Source organism: Halichoerus grypus, chromosome 2 (assembly GCF_964656455.1).
Source record: "Halichoerus grypus chromosome 2, mHalGry1.hap1.1, whole genome shotgun sequence".
Lineage (NCBI taxonomy): Eukaryota > Metazoa > Chordata > Mammalia > Carnivora > Phocidae > Halichoerus > Halichoerus grypus.
The window spans coordinates 98,009,991-98,026,903 of record NC_135713.1 but is presented as its reverse complement, the minus strand read 5'-3'; the positions used below and the strand labels follow the sequence as shown (position 1 = coordinate 98,026,903).

The 16,913-nt window shown below is 38.1% G+C and overlaps 1 protein-coding gene across 3 annotated transcripts; it reads right to left on the bottom strand.

Moving 5' to 3' along the window:
- Positions 1 to 4,311: 4,311 nt before the first annotated feature.
- ANKRA2 (ankyrin repeat family A member 2) lies at positions 4,312 to 16,861 on the bottom strand. 3 transcript variants are annotated; one of them, XM_036080801.2, is made up of 9 exons: positions 16,560 to 16,861; positions 12,858 to 13,250; positions 11,811 to 11,969; positions 9,304 to 9,369; positions 6,963 to 7,060; positions 6,350 to 6,475; positions 5,983 to 6,049; positions 5,389 to 5,469; positions 4,312 to 4,826 (listed from the first exon to the last, which is right to left on the bottom strand). In XM_036080801.2, exons 2-9 carry the CDS (start codon positions 13,144 to 13,146, stop codon positions 4,771 to 4,773), a joined length of 942 nt encoding a protein of 313 aa, XP_035936694.1. In that variant the 5' UTR covers positions 13,147 to 13,250; positions 16,560 to 16,861; the 3' UTR covers positions 4,312 to 4,770. The 3 variants fall into 3 exon arrangements, with proteins under 3 accessions (XP_035936694.1, XP_035936695.1, XP_035936696.1); XM_036080802.2 differs by lacking the exon at positions 16,560 to 16,861 and adding an exon at positions 16,344 to 16,508; XM_036080803.2 differs by lacking the exon at positions 6,350 to 6,475.
- Between the last annotated feature and the right edge of the window lie 52 nt (positions 16,862 to 16,913).

The following is a 16,913-nucleotide window of genomic DNA, read 5'->3' as shown; positions in this document are numbered from 1 at the left end:
GCTCAGTCAATGCCTGTGTTCCAAAGGAAATCCTAGAACAAAGGAATAACAAGACAAGCTGTTTGGCATTTGTTGGTATGAACTACTCTCCTGGATGTTCAGGGCTCCTTTTTATCTGAAAGGTAAGCAAAATAAGTAAACAATTGTATGGCATCAGAAGTGGGCTCTGTCTTTCAGAAACACAGGTTAATAAAGGATGTTCAGTCACAACTAACAGCTCATTGAATAATGAAAGGTGAATTATTCACAAAAGGTAAGATTAGTGTTTTGAAATTCTTTGTCACAGAGACTTAAAGGGAAATGTGTTTACCTTTACAAAAGAACCATAGCAGGTACCAACAGGCCAGAGAGAAAGGATAAGCCAGGTTCTTTCATTACGTTATTCTGTGGACAGGACAGCAATGTGAAAGGCAAATGCTAGAACGTGGTTTGGAATACACTGGTCCCATCAGCTACAGCAATGGTTGTCAGCCTTGGCTATGCATTAGAATCACCCAGGAAGCTATTGCCCGTCCCCATTTGGCATCCCGGACTAATAAATCAGATTTTCTGGGGGTGAGACTCTAGCTTCAGTATTTTCTAACGCCCTCCAGATGATCCCATTGTGCATCCCAGCTTGAGAACTAATTAATTGCCCTTCGAGGGGAACCTCCATGACCCTCAGATCCTCTCCCTCTCTTTCCTCTCAGGACGTAGAGGTTTCTGTTGTGTCAATTAGTCAAGGAGGACTAATGTTGGGACACAGCAGAACAATCAGCATATGATAACCCCAGTAATAGGCATTTTAGAGCCTTGAACATGCCTCAGTTAATACATGACATTTTTAACTTGTCCTCAGGATGTATGGGACAACTGGAGATAATTCTGAACAAAACCAAACTTGCTGGGAGGCAGATTCTATATGAGGTCTGCAGGGCAGGGCACGGAACCAGGTTCCTGTGTCCTCCACTGCACCCCCTGGGTCCAGCCCAAATCTAGCATAGAGTATGGGCTCAATAAATGTGTGTTGAAATGTGTGTGATTGAATGACTGTTAGGGGAAATTTCTTATTTCAAATATTTAATCTTTTGGAGAAGAGACAGTGAACAGAAGACTAACTGAGCACCAGCAAGGAATTTATGACACTTTCCATGAATTGATTCTGAGATATGTAATATGTCTGACTATGCTCAGTGGATGTGAATAGGGAACATAATGGAAACATCTAAAATTTTAAGATGGTTTCCAGGCCCATAAAGTAACATGAGTAAATATTTCTGAATGGAGGGGTGCCTGGGTGGCTCAGTCAGTTGAGTCTGCCTTCAGCTCAGGTCATGATCTCAGGGTCCTGGGATGGAGCCCTGAGTTGGGCTCCTTGCTCAGCGGAAAGCCTGCTTCTCCCTCTCCTTCTGCCGCTCCCCCTGCTTGTGCGTACTCCCTCTCTGTCAAATAAATAAATAAAATATTGAAAATATATGTCTGAATGGAGAGCAAATTTCACTGAATTTATGAATAAAAAAATAAAACATGGGGCAAAGGGATCATAAAGTGATCTACACTTCTTTTCACGGGGAGAACTCAGCAAGCAGTGAGTCTGGGGCAGTCTATTGTGAATGTAATAATTGTGTATCCAATTGTAATTTCAATTCCATAGAGCTTAAAATCACCAATAATCAAGTTTCCTGCCCTGAGTCACTGACATGGTCATGCAGGTGAATTTTGTCCCTGTGCACACTGCCAGCATCACATAGGCTATCTTATTCAGAAAAGATAAACATAACAGTTTTTTAAATGCCTAGGTACTGGGGATTCTGTCTCACTCCAAAAGGCTTTACTTGTCTTAAGAGGAAAACCTATACAAAAAACAAAATAATTCTTTGAAGTTTATTTGAACCAAAGAATATTTACACAGTTCTCTTTGTGTTGCACAAAGAGAATGATTGTATTTCCTTTTAATAAATGATTGTATTTTCTGTCAAAATGCATGTCTAAATGGCTTCAATCATGTTATGGTCCGTCCTTATATCTTTGGTGTTATCTTTTATTTTATTATTTTTTTATCCTTTATTTTAAAACCAATATACATATATTATTAAAAAAAATTTTTTTTAAGATTTTATTTTGAGAGCGAGAGCACACGAGCGGGGGAGGGGGCAGAGGGAGAGAGAGAGAGAGGGAGAAGCAGACTCCCTGCTTAGCAGGGAGCCTGATGTGGGGCTTGATCCCAGGACCCTGGGATCATGACCTGAGCTAAAGGCAGACACTTAACCGACTGAGCCACCCAGGTGCCCCTAAAAATTTCTAAGCATTAAAAAAATGTTAAAAGTTATTGTTACCATTTTGCATTTTATCAATAGTATCCACTACAAAGAGAGAGGTGGTAAACTTTTTTTTTTTTAGATACTTTATTTATTTATTTTAGAGAGAGAGCCCGCAGGAGGGAGCAGGGGAGGGGAAGAGCAGAGAGGGAGAGGAACAGAAGGTGGGAGGAGCACAGGCGGAGGGGGAGGGAGAGGGAGAGAGAATCTTAAGCCGACTCTGTGCTCAGCACAGAACCCCCCTCCGGGCTTGAACCCATGACCCGAGATCATGGCCTGAGCTGAAGCCAACAGTTGGACACTTAACTGACTGAGTCACCCAGGCGCCCCAAAGGTATTTGATTTTTTTTTTTTTAAAGATTTTATTTAACAGAGAGAGACACAGTGAGAGAGGGAACACAAGCAGGGGGAGTGGGAGAGGGAGAAGCAGGATCCCTGCTGAGCAAGGAGCCCAATGTGGGGCTCGATCCCAGGACCCTGGGACCATGACCTGAGCCAAAGGCAGACGCTTAACGACCGAGCCACCCAGGCACCCAAGATATTTGATTTTTAAGAGAGGAATTTTATAACTGCTCCTTAAGGATCATTCCTATTGTTCCAATTAACTTGTGTCTACTTCTTAAGGGACTTTTCTGAGGAATGTTACCAGGGTCCCTGAGGCTAAAAGATGACAGAATTGGAAAGGGGAATTTTCTTTAAGATATTCTCTGAGATCTGTTGATCTAAGAATCAGAGTAGGAGTTAGCTGGTTATTTTAGACTCCATTCCAGCATTAAGTCATTGAGTTGCTCTTCAGTTGTGGAGAGCACAGGTAAGCAATACTCACACTGATGTGCCCAAATGGATCGTTGGATTTTGTTACCTTGTAATAAGAACAGGAACTAATGCTTCATGGGTATGTACCATTAATAAGAAAGGGAACCAGGGGCGCCCGGGTGGCTCAGTTGTTAAAGTGTCTAACTTTGGCTCAGGTCATGAGCCCAGGGTCCTGGGGGAAGGACCTCAGCGGGAAGCCTGCTTCTCCCTCTCCCACCCCTCCTGCTTGTGTTACCTCTCTCGTCGTGTCTCTCTCTGTCAAATAAATAAATAAAATCTTTAAAAAGAAAGAAAGAAAGAAAGGGAACCAAATGGAAGGGTTAATGGTTTTAGGTAAGTCCATCAGAAGTGCTGGAAAATCGATTTGAAGTATATGCCTGACAACGGGTGAAACACTAGTGCTGTTCTCACCTATTATTTAGATGGCCATCGGGATGAACATCCATTATTTTTCTCTCCTTTCTCTGTGGTTTTCTTTCTGGCAGACTTTGCCTCTTGCATTCCAGGAAGTCCGGGGGCAATGGTGGATTGTTAGCCAGTCATCCCATTCTCCCCCAACTCCAACATAGCAGTCTATTTATATCCCATGCTAGCTTTCTGACTCCTAGAAACTTATATCTTGAGCACAATGATAAGGGGTTTTAAGCTAAACATTACCAAAACAGCATCCAAAATAACTGGCCATGATTTCCTGATTGAGATCCCTGGCCTAGTTTCCTTCCTTGGTATTGCCGGCTTCTTCAGCTTTGCTCTCCATTCTGTGTCTTTCCATAATTCCCTTTTGCTTCAATCGGATGAAATGTGTATGGCTTACAACCCAAGTATCGTAACTGATGTAACATCTGTTTTAACCCAAGTCTCACACTCATTGGGCAAGCAAAATTCCAGCCCATGGCTCTCTTTTCTAGATTTTGGTGTAACACAAGTTTATAGTGCTCCTTTTGTGGAATTAAAGAACATCTGACTTTTACTGAAGGACAAATGTTTCCTACTGAAAAACTTATTTACAAGAGAAAAATATTCTAAATATACTTCTAAAAATGATAATTAAGTCTTTGTTGATTGACTTACATTCAATTTATTTCAATTATATTATTTGATCTAACGGAGTATCCTGGCAGGACAGAAGGCTAAACTAAAAATCCTAAAATAATCCATTAATAATCATATAAATTTTTTAAAAAACTACCATGCAAACTAACAGCAAAAGTACTTTATTTATTTATAACATCATTTTGTAAACAATCACACTGTGCATTTTTAAATTCAACAATAACAAATTTTTTTCCTTTAGATTTACAGCAAACCTGTGTGAAGTCAATGAGTTAATACAAGAGTGAAGACGAACAGGGTAGAACAATTTTTGAAAATGTTAAATTACAGCACTTGATACAAAGACAGATAACTATCTGTACCATAAAAATTTACATGCCACAAAACATTAATTTATAATTTTAAATATGCAATAAAACACATTTATAAAAAAGCATCAACATTAATTTTATTATAAACCAGTGAATTACTCAGAGGAATATTAAAACTTACTAAAACCAGTAAATTTTGCAACTGAGGTAAAAATATTTAAGTAAACAAAACTATCATTTATAAGAGCCGAAAAGTAAATGGAAGGGCAGACAACACTTCCTGACGACTATGTCTACTCCTTGATATTCTGAAGCAGCTTCAGTAAATGTGACTCAATGACCTGTTGAACTGAAACAGACAGGTTATCAAGACCACCGTATGTTGATCACAGAATTTTACACAGAACTATCAAATTCAATTTAACATCAACTTCTCCTTAAAATAAAGGTATTCCTCCTATTCTGAGGATATATGCCCAATAATATATATTCACTGTCTGAGGATGGTAAGATTGCAAAGCAATACTTAGTGCACTTAAATTTAGTCTGTCACTGACTTAGTGATTGTCCAAGTTACTGGATTCTGTTCTCGTTCAAGGTGTGTTCTAAAGAACAGAGAAAGGGCAACTTTTACAATTTGCTACAAAAATGTTAAACAAGTCTTGTATGTAAATAGGTGTGCACTCTAGCAACGAATTATTTGGGTTGGTGAAAAGTAATAGTAACAAACTCATTTCCAGACTTTGTAAGAATTTGTTGATTTTGCCCACAGTTAAAAGTTACTGTCACTAGTTAGGATAACATGCCATATTTTATGACTACAAGTGATGAAAACGGTTTAGTCCGCTAGTCCGTACTGTTTACAGAGCTTTACCAACTAAAATAAAACCTGACAGTTCTAAAATACTTACCACTTCTATAGCCCAAGGCTACCGCTAAATCCATAGAATTATACCCAGAGTCTGTTTCAATGGTTGGGTCAGCTCCATTTTCTGTATCAAAACAGAAAAATCTGCATAAATAAAATGAAAATGTAGATATGTTTGTCTGTGACTGGCTCATGTGCAAATGGCAGGACAGATTTTCAGCAAATTGGATATTTGCAGGATGGCCTAACGAAGTACAGAGCACACGAAGTGCACAGAGTTCACTTTGGTGGGTCAGCGGGAGGATGCCTCAAAGAGGCGTCCTCGATAACAGCTGAAACTCATAAACAACTATAGACAAAACTTATGCACAAAGACACCGTGGACAGAGAAAACAATGATGGATTCAGACACAATCTTCAAGAAGAAAGCAACAGGGACAAATGTTCCAAGCACAGGTGTGCTACGGGACGGAGCTGCTTATCACATGGGCAACTCTGTGGCAGCAGGTGCTTCGCAGGATTAAGGTATTTAGTAATGGGTAATGATTCTCCTGAGTAATACCAGGGGAGGCCAGCTTGTAAGGAATTAAAGTCCTCACATGGTATTTTCCAAATATTTTCACTTTTATTGGCTTACCTAAGAGCATTTTTACACATTTAACATGATTTCCATGTACAGCATAAAGCAAAGGTGTCCCTCCATTCTGCAAAAGGAAAAGGTGATTTAGTTTTTCAAGGTGAGCAAGAGTTGAATAATGTTTGTGTGAGACGTTTTACTAAGAACTGGGTATGTAAAAGTCGTTTAAGGCAATTTTCATATTTTGTGAAGAATATTTAAATCAGAAGTAATAACTGAGTTTGTACCATTAACTTTTTCTTCCGCGTGTTTAACTAGCTAAGTTAATTATTTTTCCAGATGTTTAGTAAAATTTATTATGTCTCTCCAAACTAAATAATTCCTAGAATTTATTACAGTATTTTAAAAATCAGTATCATAGACTCACCCAATCATACTCATTTACATCAACTCCACAATCAAGCAGCATTTTGACAATATCTGTGTAGCCTTTACTACAGGCCAATGAGAGTGCACTTTCTCGACCTTTTCCTAAAAGCTGGGGATCAGCACCCTGCAGTGGCAAGTGGAGATAACAGACTTTTCAATTCATGTAAACAAGAATATTGTTATTTCTGTCAATAAGAATTACAGTTCAGTACTTAGGTCAAGTAATGTTCTGGGGTTAATAACGTAAACTTCTACTCATGGATGCCTTTATTATCAGGGTTGTCTGGAGGGCCTTCCTTCCTCCCTCTATCTCAAATGCTAACTATCCTTTCACTCTTAAGTTACACTTCCCCCATGAAGCTTCTCCTACAGCGCTGACCGTACTTTTGTTCTCATTGCACTCTGAGGGAGCTGGGCATGAAATTCTCTCTCGCTGTTTCATGTATGCTTAGTCTTATTTGCCCAACTAGATCCAAGTTCCCCAAGAATATGAAAAGCGTGCAAAATTTTTTTGGATCCTCTACCATTACATCTAGTTGGCTGGAGATAGAAAATCTTTACTCAAGACTTAAGTAACTATACGTATACATTTTCCAAAGCATTTTCCTTACATTCTGAAGTAGAAACTCTACCACAGCTATTTGCCCGTGTGCTGCAGCCCACATCAGAGGAGTAAATCCTTCTTCATCTGTGTGATTGATAACATTTTCTATTTAAAAGAAAAACAATTTTTGTCATCTAATTTAACAACCATCTATTAATATCATTATGAAAATACTGGCATTCTAAAAGGTGGATTATACTACTCAATGAGGCTCACTTCCTGCTGACTTATTTGCTGAAGTCCTATTATCTGAGTTTGTACCATTAACTTTTTCTCCCACGTGTTTAATTAGCTAAGTTAATTAATTAATAAGTAAAGGTGTACAATAGTCAAACTATGGAAAGAGCCAAGATGTCCATCGATAGATGAATGGATAAAGAAGATGTGGTATATATACACAACGGAATATTATGCAGCCATCCAAAGGAATGAAATCTTGCCATTTGCAAAGACGTGGATGGAACTGGAGGGTATTATGCTGAGCAAAATAAGTCAATCAGAGAAAGACATGTATCATATGATCTCACTGATATGAGGAATTCTTAATCTCAGGAAACAAACTGAGGGTTGCTGGAGTGGGGGTGGTGGGAGGAATGGGGTGGCTGGATGATGGACATTGGGGAGGGTATGTGCTATGGTGAGTGCTGTGAATTGTGTAAGACTGATGAATCACAGACCTGTACCTCTGAAACAAATAATACATTATATGTTAAAAAAAAAAAAAGAAGATAGTAGGAAGGGAGAAATGAAGGGGGGAAATCAGTGGGGGAGACGAACCATGAGAGACTATGGACTCTGAGAAACAAACTGAGGGTTCTAGAGGGGAGGGGGTGGGGGGATGGGTTAGCTTGGTGATGGGTATTAAAGAGGGCACGTTCTGCATGGAGCACTGGGTGTTATACGCACACAATGAATCATGGAACACTACATCAAAAACTAATGATGTAATGTATGGTGATTAACATACTAAAATAAAAAGATTAGGGAGGAAGATAGAGTGATAGGAAAGGGACAACAAGCAGAAGAGTTTGGTGTTTGCAGGAGTGTGTCTACAGGGAAAATGAACACAAGATTGTAAATAAAGATGTGGCTGCATCTGGAAAAAAAAAATAAGCAAAGGTGCTCCTCCATTATTTATAATCTTAAAGTAGAAAATCCTTTCAAAGGATATAAAACTCAGAAGTTACAAGGAAAAAAATAAATTTACCATTACAAAATGTTAAACTTCTGTTGAAAACATGAGAATCAAAGGAAAATGACAAACTGGAAAAAAAAATATGCAACATAAACAACAAAAAGTAAATTTCTTTAATTTAGATGAGGACATATAAATCAGTATGTATCAGGCAGTTCACATACAAAAGAGCTTAAATAGACCATAATTTAAAAAATCTAAACACACCCAGTATGAGATACCATTTTTCACCCATGAGATTAGCAAAAATTAAAATCTGATATCTTGTGTCACTGAGGGTATGGGGAAATACAAACTCTAACTTTGGTGTGAGGATAGGACAAATACCTGGCAATATATAGAAAAGTGAAAAATCCATATACTTTTTGACCCAGCAAATAAACTTGTAGGAATTTATCCTATGTGTATTCTTAAAAAGAATGCCAACAAGAATGTTATTTAATACTGAGAAACTGGAATCAACCATCAGCAAGGGGATTAGTTAAAAAATAAAAACATAGCATATATGTATGCAGCAATACAGTGCAAAATTAGGGAGCTATTAAAAAGAATGAAATAGGGGGCGCCTGGGTGGCTCAGTTGGTTAAGCGTCTGCCTTCGGCTCAGGTCATGACCCCAGGGTCCTGGGATCGAGTCCTGCCTTGGGGCTGGGGGGGGGGTCCCTGCTCAGCAGGGAGTCTGCTTCTCCCTTTCCCTCTGACCCTCCCCTCTGCTTGTGCTCTTTCTCTCTCAAAATAAAGAACATCTTTAAAAAAAATAAAAAAGAAATAAATCTTTATGTGCTCATTTGGAAAGATCTCCAAAATATTAAGTGAAAAAAGTACAATGCAGTGTGCTCCCTCTTGTTTACATAGCGAAAAGCAAATATATATTTCCACACATAACTCCAAAAATAAACAGAAATGTTTTCTAAAAGAGTTTCCTGAAAACATAAGAAATTTATAATGTTTGCTTTTGGGGAAAAGGTTAGGGTGGTAAGGGAGGCTGTAACTTTTATACTTTGTAGTACTTTATTTTCTTTACTACCTATAGAGTTATCTGCCTGGTGAGATTATGCAACTATTTTTTTTTTTTGTCTTTACACCTTCCTGCATTAAATCTAATAAATCCAATTAAATATGTTTTAAGTACAGTTTAAAAAACAGGCTATTACCTTGTTCAATCCGAGTAGCTAGGTAGAGCATCTCTCCCTGAGCAGCCAACTGGTGAACAGATAAAGCTGAAACGATATCACAAAAAGCTTCATGTTTTTCTACCTGCAGGGTACACTTTCATCATGTCATTCATATTTGTGCAGCAATTCTCTTTTCTAAAACAAAAACTATCATTTTATTGTTTAAAAAAATTTAACTTAAAATATATCCTAACATTACAAGTAGCCATTCTGTATCTGAGATTTAATATACGTTTAAGGCAATTCTGACATCTGCCAAGTATTGTTATCAATGAATATGCAAACTGTTATGATCAACTATTAACAATGCAAATTGCTAATGATCTTATCAATCAAAGAAATGGCTTAGGTATTTAATTTTTAAAATGCTAACTCAATATCCAAACTTAAAAGGATGTTGGGTCTAAAACACATAAAGACACACCTTTTGTCTTTTTATTAATGAAATCATCTGAAATCCCAAATATCATTATTTCAAGACTCCATGGGTTTTTCTTAACTTTTGGAGTGAGGTAGTAAATGGAAAAATGACTTCGAGAGTAAATTCTTGAATGCAGACCTAGGTGTGGCTAGTTAGCTGTGTGACCTTGAATAAATGATTAACCGTTTTTGTCTGTAACATGAGGGTCATGAACTGCATGATCTCTAGGTGTTTCTTTTCAGCTCAAAAATAATATGGTTGGACTATTTTTAAGAGAACATCTTTATTTAATTTATTCATTTATTCATTCATCTATCAATTTGTTCATTTATTTATTTTTTAGGACAACATCTTTAAGACAAAACTAAACAGGCACTGTTCTGTGAGGGTTCATCTTAAAAATTAGTATCACTTGATCCTCGACTTCAGCGATATGACTGAGTGGCCTTAATAGAAAGGAAAGCAATTATGAAACACATGCAAATTTAATAAGTAGAACAATAATGGTTAATAGCGAAGTAAGAGTCATGGACTCCTCCTGGCTTAACTGTTACAGCATGTGATTCAAGATCAGGATGGATATGGTGTTTCCAAAAAAACCATATATTTTACCATGCTTTAGAATATAGATCCATTTACATTATATACTCAAATATAGTTCCTAATATCAAACTGCTACCTGTTTTCTCTCATTAACATATCTATACTATTTAGAATGTTTTCTGATTTATGTAGAAATACTTTATTTCTTCTAGAATGATTCTACATTTTTAAAAAATTATGGATTCAAGGTGTTTTGTTTTGTTTTTTTAAGATTTTATTTATTCATTTAAGATACAGAGAGAGAGAGAGACAGTGAGAGAGGGAACACAAGCAGGGGGAGTGGGAGAGGGAGAAGCAGGCTCCCAGCATCGACCTGAGCCGAAGGCAGATGCTTAACCATTTGAGCCACCCAGGCGCCCCTGGATTCAAGGTTTTAAGAGAGTTAATTTCATATTCATATTATTATAGTCAAATTCAAAATTACAATAGAAATCACTCAGGTTTTACTATAAATCACTTGCTGATGAGTAAAATGTAAAGCTTTGTACTCCAAGAACAGAGAAACACTCACAATGTCTTAGTTTGCACAAAGTTCAGAATGATAAATTGTTATAGTAAGACTATAAAAGTTTTAAGAATGAAAACCTGTAGGGGCGCCTGGGTGGCTCAGACTCTTAAGTGTCCAACTCTTGATTTTGGCTCAGGTCATGATCTCAGGGTCCTGAGATGGAGCCCTGTGACAGCTCTGTGCTGGGCATGGAACCTGCTTAAGATTCCCTCTCTCCCTCTCCCTCTGCATCTCCCCTCCCCACCTCTCTCCCTTAAAAAAAAAAAAAAGAAAACTTGTATAAAATCTGTATGTGTATAAACAAATATAAACCTGTACTTGTATAAATCTATATAAAGTCTGTATTAAAATCTGTATTTGTTCTTGGGGCGCCTGGGTGGCTCAGTCAGTTAAGCGTCTGTCTTCAGCTCAGGTCATGATGGCAGGGTCCTGGGATCGAGTCCCGCATTGGGCTCCCTGTTCAGTGGAGAGTCTGCTTCTCCCTCTCCCGTTCCCCCTACTTGTGCGCTCTCTCTCTCTCTCTAATAAATACATAAAATCTTTTTTTTTTTTAAAGATTTTACTTATTTATTTGACAGAGAGAGACACTGCGAGAGAGGGAACACAAGCAGGGGGAGTGGTAGAGGGAGAAGCAGGCCTCCCGCCGAGCAGGGAGCCCGACGCAGGGCTCAATCCTAGGACCCAGGGATCATGCCCTGAGCCGAAGGCAGACGCTTAATGACTGAGCCACCCAGGCACCCCAAGTAAAATCTTTTTTAAAAAATCTGTATTTGTTCTTAACAAAACATGAAATATTTGATTATGCAGTAATAGTGTGAAAAAAATTTTAAATTACTAAAACTATCAAGATATCACTTAAGCTTTCCAAAATAGAATATGCATTTCAAAGCCAAATTCTTGAAAGCATTATATTACTAATAAGAATATTTTAATACATCAGTGGGATATACTTACAATTTGCTAATAGAGGTGTGGTTGAGACCTCATTTCCTCTGTGTTTGTTGGTCAGAGTAGTTGACTGTTTTATGGGTGAGAAGTGCTTTGTTGTAGAGGGAGTGTAGACATGTCTTACTTGAATTCCCGGAGAAGGAGATGTATGGATATTGCATTCAGCTAAGTAAAATAAATTTAAACACATTAAACTAACATTTTAATGACAAAGCATTTCAAAGTTCTATGTCAATGTTTACATTAAAAAAGAAATACATGAGGTATAACTTCAACCATTTCTCAAGTGATATTATTCTTTGCTATAAAAATTCTGTAATATCACAGTGAAAGTTCCAGAAAAAAATCTGTATTAATCTTGAGTGATTTTATTCTGAGATTAGTTTTTTTATTCAACAGATTGTTGTAAAAGTAAGTCTACAATATGATGACAAACTTCACTGAATTAAAGCATGGAGCTGATATCAATCAAATATTCATGGAATAGGGAATAGTAAGGTAATTCATTTCTTAAAAGGCACAAATAATTTTTTTCTCCTATCATTTTAAAGGGTACAAAAAGGGGCGCCTGGGTGGCTCAGTCATTGAGCATCTGCCTTTGGCTCAGGTAATGATCCCAGGGTCCCGGGATCGAGCCCCGTGTCGGGCTCCCTGCTCGGCGGGAGGCCTGCTTCTCCCTCTCCCACTTCCCCTGCTTATGTTCCCTCTCTCACTGTGTCTCTCTCTGTCAAATAACCAAAATCTTTAAAATAAATAAATAAATAAATAAAGGGTACAATAAGAAACTTTAATTTGTAAATAAACAAAGGTCAAGCAAGAAAATTTTTTAAAAAATCAACATATACTTATAGATATCAAATAACATGAAATTATTTAATTTTGGTTTTGGTGAGATTCTAGAAAATCATATTAAAATATGACTTCCAAACTCTTCCAAATCATATTAAAATATGACTTCCAAATTCAAAATCTCATGATCAGAAAGGAAAAAAACAAACAAACAAAATGAAATAAATGAAAACAAATGCAGATATTTATACCATAACTTTCAACCTTTAAATAGGACAGATGCCACTTCCAGGTCAGAGTTAACCTGATCTTGAATATTTTTACTATCCTCTTCATTTAAGGACTTCACAAATCGAGAACACACGTTCATATCAAATCGGTTAGGTAATATGAATTTCATTCCCATGGCAACACCCTGAGCTGATCCTTCTTCTGCATTCGAGTCCAGCTGATGTTCTATTTTAATGTCTGGCATGCCAGTTAGACTGTAACTGTTGGGACACTCTTCCACTATCAGCTGAGCTCCAATATCCAGATTTGCTGATGTAGCCATGATTTCAACTGTAGTTTCAATAATTAAAACATTCCTTCATGATTTCCTCTTTGTTTTATAGGAGTGGTATCCACTGTGCTCCTGGAATTCAGATATTGAAAAATCTGGAAGAAAAAAGTTAAAAATATCGTATCAACTTAGCTGAAGTACACAAAATACGCAAAAAGTGCTCTTGTAAGCACCTACACACAATAGTAAGCATACAATGTTCAGAGGCAGACACCTGGGTATGAATCCAAGCTTCGCCATTTATTAGCTGTGTGAACCTGTACATTACTCAACCTCTCTAAGCCTCAATCTCACCTGTAAAATGGAGGTGTCACCATTAACCTCACAGGATCTTGGTAAAGAACAAATGAAATATAGTAACATTCTCACCTTCATCACTAGGTTTCAACAAATTTTACTCTTTTCTCCCCTTTCCTATTCCTGGACATTGCCAAATGAACAGAAGATCAAGGTAACAATGAAAATAAACTTTCATGCTCTTTCACCAAGTTAGAATAGACCAAGAAGATAGCAGCTGTGAATCAGGAAGAGAGCCCTCACCAGAACACAACCATGCTGGCACCTTCATCTTAGACTTCCCAGCCTCCAGAACTACCCAAAATTCCTGCTACAGCAGAAGCCCACAGAGGACTTGGAGGCACTTCATCAAGATGGAAAGAAGCTAATTCCTATTGGGACAAAACATGGTAAAAAAATTCCTAATATCATCTTTTTCTCAAAAATTTGACATTTGTTGTTTTAATAGTTCAAGTGAGTGATCCTTTCATTGACTGCTAGATTCTTTAAACCACCTTCTAATGTTAAAGTGTCAAGACTTCATTTCATAAATTAAAATGGCTAAAACATTAAAAAAAAACCCTTTCATGTGAAAACTTTAAACTCTTACCTGTAGTCCATCTTTTAACATGCTATGTTTGTAAGTGGCTCTCAGTTTGAATTTAAGATAGAACTCATGTTGTATCCATGTCTATTAGCATCTACAACACCTGTGATTCTTGGATAGTCAAAGGCTTTACAAAGTTTTGGTTATCATGAACTGAAGATATACTTATTTATCAGTTTTTGTTCGGCTCAAATGTTAGTAACTTAATATAGGTTTTTATGAAAACTGTTACTACAGAAACTATAGATTATAGACTGGCTTCCTCTGCCTTATCATCTCTAGGGCATTAGGATCCAACTATAATTTCTAGATCTCAATTTTTGTAATAAGTATTAAGAAATAAGAATTAAATATAAATAAGAACTGATTTTTTTCAAATATAATCAAGACATGAATTCAATAAATGCAAACTCTCAAAGCATAGATTATAAGCACACCTGTTATAGAATCATTTACTATTGTTTTATAATGAGTTTTTAGTAATCGCTGGCACTTCCCTATGAACCTTAATATAATTTCAAGAGAATTCCATTATTGTACCTAAAATTGTTTCTAAAAAATGAAGAACTCCAAGATTATAAATGCCCGATGCATATAATCCCTGAGATGGGGGGAAGAAAATTAAAACATCTAGTTAATCTTTTCATGTTAGGGTTTACTGCCTCTTAGAAATTTTGAGAGGATGCAGGGTGTTTTAACATTGGAATTTAAAAAGAAAAATGCAAAAAAAAAAAAAAAAAGAAAAATGCATTACGATCACAGTGGAACAGGGGCTGGAAAACCATACATTTACAGATAACTACTATTTTCAGTTTAAAAACATTTTCCAAGACTGGTTCTTATAACAATCCTTTGAGTAGTGAGGGTAGTTACCTGTTATTTCCTATGCAGAGAAAAGAAAAAGGGAGCTTATACATTATGAAGGACCTATCCAGCTATTTGGATAGATCACCTTGACCATAAAATAAGCAGCACTAAACTAATCCAAACTTCCAAGGGACAAGAGGTGAAGAAATAACAAATCGTAATAATAATAATAAAAAGAAAGTAACAGGTAACAAAGTCAATATACTTTAGCAAAAGGAAAGAAGGAAACCAGAACAGAAAATGAGTTGTGATTCAAATGGAGACGGAAGCTCAATGCAGAGGGCTTTAAAAATGTATTGGAAGAAGGGAAAAATGGAGGGTGGGAAATCGGAGGGGGAGACAAATCATGAGAGACTATGGACTCTGAGAAAGAAACTGAGGGTTCTAGAGAGGAGGGGCGTAGGGGGATGGGTTAGCCTGGTGATGGGTATTAAGGAGGGCACGTATTGAATGGAGCACTGGGTGTTATAGGTAAACAATGAATCATGGAACACTACATCAAAAATTAATGATGTAATGTATGGTGATTAACATAACTTAATAAAATAAAATTTAAAAAAATGTATTGGAAGATAAGAACTGTGTTTCCTGAGGGAAGAACCATCTCCCACAGACTCCTATCCAGAGCTGGCCTAAATGCAATCCCCTGAGCTCTCTTAGCACACTGCATTTATTTCTATTTTTAGTATTTATCATTCTCTTGAAAGTTTCCACTTAAACTCCAAAGACATTGAAAACTTCTCTAGGATGGAGACCACTCTTACTATCTTTGCACACAAAGCAGAACCTGATCCTATCAGGTGTTCCAGAAATGTTTTCTGATCTGAACTTTAACATTGTTTTAAATTCTTTTCTGTACTGAAATGATCCTGCAAGATGCCCAACAAAGGCTTGCTAATTAGATTTGGCTTTACATTTTCAACATCACTACTAACTAGCTGTGCAACCCTGGACAGAAAAATCACATATGTTTTCTGAGACTCATTTTTATTAATCTATACAATGTAGATAGTTGAAATAGACATCTCTAATACTCTTTCTAGCTCTAAACATCTTCCATGTCATAAATCAGAGTTTACAGACGGAATTACAGGTCTTTGAGGGGAGAACCTGGGAGAGGAGGGAGTGAAAACAGAACGCTGTCTTGCCACTACTCTAGAAGAGATGAGCCAAGTTGACTGGTTAAGCTAAGATTCTGAAGACTAGGAGAAGAGAGGGGAAACATGATCGAGAGTAGGAGGCGGTAAGAAAAAGAGGTATGGCCAAGGATAGCTAGGATCACCTCGATGGGTCAGAGCCCAGGGATGAAGACAGAGACACACTGGGCAACTGTGCTACTCCGCAGTGAATCCTAGTAACAGGAGCCCCCTGGTTCTTCCTAATTCTGAAATTGTCCTACAAGGAAAGGAAGGTGCTATGAAAATGAATGATGCCTCACAGGCGACAGGTGTCCCAGCGTCCCAGGACAGAAGCCCGCTGGAGGGGACACTTGTAGGAAGGGAAGTCCGTTCGGTCGCCACCCGCCAGCTCTGCCGGAAAAGTCCCAGCACAGCTCAAATACCGCGGGCGGAAACTCTGGTTCACCCACGGCGGGAGGGTCAGGGGGACAGGGGCCGGAGGCCGACTGGGTGAGAGCGCAGGGCCTCGCGACTACCTTCGACAGCCGACAGCGAGTCGGGCCTTTCCATCTGCGGCCACAGATTCACTGCAGGCCCCCAAACCCCGGCTTGTTTTGACCGCGACGTCACTTCCGATTTCTTCTTTCGGTTTCTGGCCAAAAAAACGTTCCGCGTCACTGCAGCCTAGAGGCCTTCCAGGTTTTTTTAACCGCCGCTGCTCGGTCTGTATTGCCTGAGTACTACAGAGACTGGGTCACTTCAGTAGACCCTTCTGGGTCACTAGGGCAACACCCGTCTAGCCCTCGGATCACGTCTCCTCCTCTCCCATCGCCCCGCCCTCCTGACCCTCCCCTGCGACTCTCGGGCTGCGTAAGGCGCGTGAACTTACG

Excerpts from the sequence above, each read along its gene's own strand:
- ANKRA2 (XM_036080801.2), bottom strand. The coding sequence starts at position 13,146 with ATGGCTACATCAGCAAATCTGGATATTGGAGCTCAGCTGATAGTGGAA. Across the intron at positions 11,970-12,857 it reads GGCATCTGTCCTATTTAAAG|CTGAATGCAATATCCATACA; the intron begins GTTGAAAGTTAT and ends TATTTTACTTAG. Across the intron at positions 5,470-5,982 it reads ATGTGTAAAAATGCTCTTAG|AAAATGGAGCTGACCCAACC; the intron begins GTAAGCCAATAA and ends GTTTTGATACAG.